At 26.1% G+C, this 3,634-nt stretch overlaps 3 protein-coding genes across 3 annotated transcripts; 1 reads left to right on the forward strand and 2 right to left on the reverse strand.

The window, feature by feature from the left end:
- Positions 1-122: 122 nt before the first annotated feature.
- Positions 123-554, reverse strand: ENU1_023370 (hypothetical protein; the record flags this gene model as incomplete). Its single annotated transcript, XM_008857073.1, has 1 exon — positions 123-554. One exon carries the CDS (start codon positions 552-554, stop codon positions 123-125), a length of 432 nt encoding a protein of 143 aa, XP_008855295.1.
- Positions 555-1,620: 1,066 nt separating this feature from the next.
- Positions 1,621-2,226, forward strand: ENU1_023380 (hypothetical protein; the record flags this gene model as incomplete). The annotated part of the gene is made up of 1 exon (XM_008857074.1): positions 1,621-2,226. One exon carries the CDS (start codon positions 1,621-1,623, stop codon positions 2,224-2,226), a length of 606 nt encoding a protein of 201 aa, XP_008855296.1.
- A 52-nt stretch (positions 2,227-2,278) lies between these two features.
- On the reverse strand, positions 2,279-3,310 carry ENU1_023390 (hypothetical protein; the record flags this gene model as incomplete). The annotated part of the gene is made up of 1 exon (XM_008857075.1): positions 2,279-3,310. One exon carries the CDS (start codon positions 3,308-3,310, stop codon positions 2,279-2,281), a length of 1,032 nt encoding a protein of 343 aa, XP_008855297.1.
- Between the last annotated feature and the right edge of the window lie 324 nt (positions 3,311-3,634).

Consider the following 3,634-nt stretch of genomic DNA (forward strand, 5'->3'; position numbering starts at 1 on the left):
AAAAAAAACAAATCATATTTAACTTATTTATTTGTTACATTATTATTTATATATTAAAAATAACCTAGTTTGTTTTATTCTTCTTCAATACAATCAAATTTATTGAATACACATTCATCATCTTAATCTTCTGAATGTCCTTCTTCACTCATATCTTCTTGGTCATAATCTTCAAATTTATTTGCATCATAATCATCATCACCTTCATCATCCTCTTCATCAAATACTTCTCCTAAATGTTCTTCAGCAATTAATTTCTTTGTTTCTTTCTTATCAATAAGATTAGTTCCATTTGACATTGAAGGTACTTGAATTTGGAATCGTTTTGGTGGGTGGTTGATTGCATCTCCTTGTAATTCACTTGGAAGAAGATTTTGTGGAATACGGATGAATTGTTTAAATAATTCAGGGTCATGAGGAACATTAGTACCATGTAAAGGTTTATCCTCATCAAGATAAAATGGAAGAGTTTCCCATATTTGGTTTAATTCAATACTGATATTTTGTGCATCTGCAAGTAACTCTTCATCAGTGATAAATAAACGTTCATCCATCTTGTTCATTCTTCGTGTTTTTAATTTATGTCAGATTTTTGAGTTTTTAATTTTATGTTTTTCTTTTTTCAAATAACAAAATAAGTATATAACAAAAATCAATTCATCGAAATTCCTTGAGGTTTAAAAAAACAACGAAAACTTATTTAATTATAATAATGAACAATCTACTTATTGATACATGACGTCATTACAGTTGTCTTGAATGAGTTGAATAAGATTTATATAATTTGTTTTAATGAAACAAGAAGAAGTAGTGTATATTTAAGAAATTTGTTCGCATTACTACTTTATTTCAAAGCCTAGTCATTTTAATAATAATATTTACTAGTATTATATTATACTTAAAATACAATGAAAGAAAGAAAAATCTTTATTCTTTTGAATGAGTGTTCCATTTTTATTGAAGTCGAATCTTCGAAGTTGAAGAAGGTTACACAGAAAAATACAAAACTTGAAAAAACAAGACTTCCATGAAGAATTAGAATTTTTTGTTATGGTCCCAAAAGGAAATTATCGGGAAAAGATTATGATAGTTCGAAAAACGACCTTCAGTTTGTAATCATTTTGTTATAAAGTAAAAAGAAACAAAGCCAATAAGTTTAAAATAGAAGAAGATACTCATATTTAAAGGAACTCCATATTAATTATTTCACCTCTTTTTATTATGCAAGTAATCAAACCTATTGCTACAATCAAATGTGATATCTCATTATTAAATTCATCAACAAGTTCTATAAATGAACAAACTCCAATTTCATTAGGAAGTATAAGTCAATGTAATGAATCTCCATTTTCACCAAGATTTCCTCAACGTGTATTTTCTCCTCTTCCTAGTGATTCACCAATAATTGATGATGATAATACATTTGATTATGAATTAAATACTTGCATAAAACAAAGTCCTGTATATCAAGATTCATTCTTTGAATTTGAATTCTGAACGCGTTTTGTATCATTTTATCTATTCATTTCATTTATTTTATATTTTTGTTTTGACTTTGGTTTTTAGTTTCATATTTTTTAAAGAAAAATGAATATACTTCTTTTACATTTCAAGATAACCATGAGTGTTACTTGTCAAGTTAACCAACTCATTACTGACATCAATCACGTTACTGACGCTTCAATAAGAAAAATTCTTTTAGAAATTGTAAGTATTCTTAACCAGCTTGTTAATGCTTCGACCAACAAAATAACAAAGCAAGTCAACTTTATCTATCCCAATAATGATATAGAAAAAGGAATTGCAAAAATGGAGGAATGGAATAATTGTAAAGCAACAATCATTTATGATACTGAGACAAGTCAATGTAATATAAAAGAAGTATTAAGAAAAGAAGAAAACAAATGGGGAATTATTTGTGTTGATGAAAAGGAAAGGATATTTGGATGTTCAAAATATCTATCTAATCAATATTTATGGGTGAATTATTCAATTGGTAGTTATGAATGTTTACAACCAATTAATAATGAAGAATATATGATTTCTATTTGTGATAATGAAGAAATGATTTTAAGTATTGGAACTGGGTGTTGTAAATTAATTATTGGAAAAGAAGGAACAAAAAACAGTTATTCCTACTTTTTGAATTATCTTTTTCCAAATTCATTCTTTACTGATATGCAAAAATTTATTGTTAAACGAATTGTAGTTATAAGACTGAATTGAATTATTCATTAATACATGAAATAAAAGATGATAATTACTAATTCAATGTCAATTATGAAAAACAAAGAATATACACATTGTTATTTAAAAAGACAACAACCCTATTGACTCTAAAACCAAGAATAGAGACATTGTCTTGTTCATTAAATTCAATAAATGATATTCTTTTTTGTTCTTGACAATTATGTATTTCTAAAATATTCCTGAACTTGGAATAAATGACAAATTTCTTCTCATCTATCCAACACATCCGTGCTTCTCTCATTGCAGGAATAGTTTTTACAATAAATCTATTGATAGAGTCAAAAACTAAAATTCTACCATATGAATCAGATAATAAAACATATTTTTCATTAAATGGATTGGCACAAAAGTGTTCAATATTTCGTGTATCTGGAACGGCTGAAATAAACTCATTTTTATTTAAACTCTCTAATGACCTATAAACAATTGGATAATATTTCCCATAAACTGCAATAACATTATCTCCATAATATGGCTTTCCTAATATTCTACATACTTCCTCTCTTCTAAACGCATTTTTACAATGAATTAATTGAAGTCCAACAATATCATGTTTAAAATCAATTTCTGTATAATCAAAATCTTTGTTATTAATGATACTTTCTTTAATATTAGCTAGTGTTGTTTTAACAAGTACATGTGACTGTGCTTGAATAAAAACATCATTCTTAATAATTGTTATTTCTCCTGTACCATCAATAGAAGGTACTTTGATTCTATATGACATATGTCCATTAATAATAATGATTGTCCCTTGTACAATTGATAGTATATATAATGTGTTATCATACCAACATAACTGATGATTAGTTGATTCACACTCACATCGGATTTTACATATTAAACAACAACTTGCAAACGCTCTTGATTTAATCTCATCAAATCTTCCAGACTCTGGGATTTTTGTTCCTTCTTCTATTCGGTCTTCACAACTAATTTCATATACTTCATGTGGTTGTGCATTGTTTAATATATAAATCCTATTATAATCATCACTGACACAATACGATAAGATTTTTCCTTGTCCATAATTTTCAACTTTTCTTTTGCACACTTCCATTGTCTTTTTTATCAATAAAAATTTACTACAATTATCAGTTCATTTTATTTCCTTCTTTCTTATTAGGTAAAGTTATGTTTAGTTTTAAATATTTTTTACATGCTTTTTCTTCTTATTTGACAATATTAACTTATTCAAACACACCACAAAAAAAAACATTGTTTTAAAGTACATTAAACCAGAATTTCCCTTGTCGTTTGAATAACACATTTATTTTTGTGTGAATTTATTTCATTAAACAACGAGATAAAATTACTTATTTTTTTACACAAGAAAAATGAATAATAGTCATTGTTTAAATATTAAGTGAATAATACAAAAAGT

The sequence above is a fragment of the Entamoeba nuttalli genome, assembly GCF_000257125.1.
Source record: "Entamoeba nuttalli P19 unplaced genomic scaffold asmbl_2414, whole genome shotgun sequence".
NCBI lineage: Eukaryota > Evosea > Mastigamoebida > Endamoebidae > Entamoeba > Entamoeba nuttalli.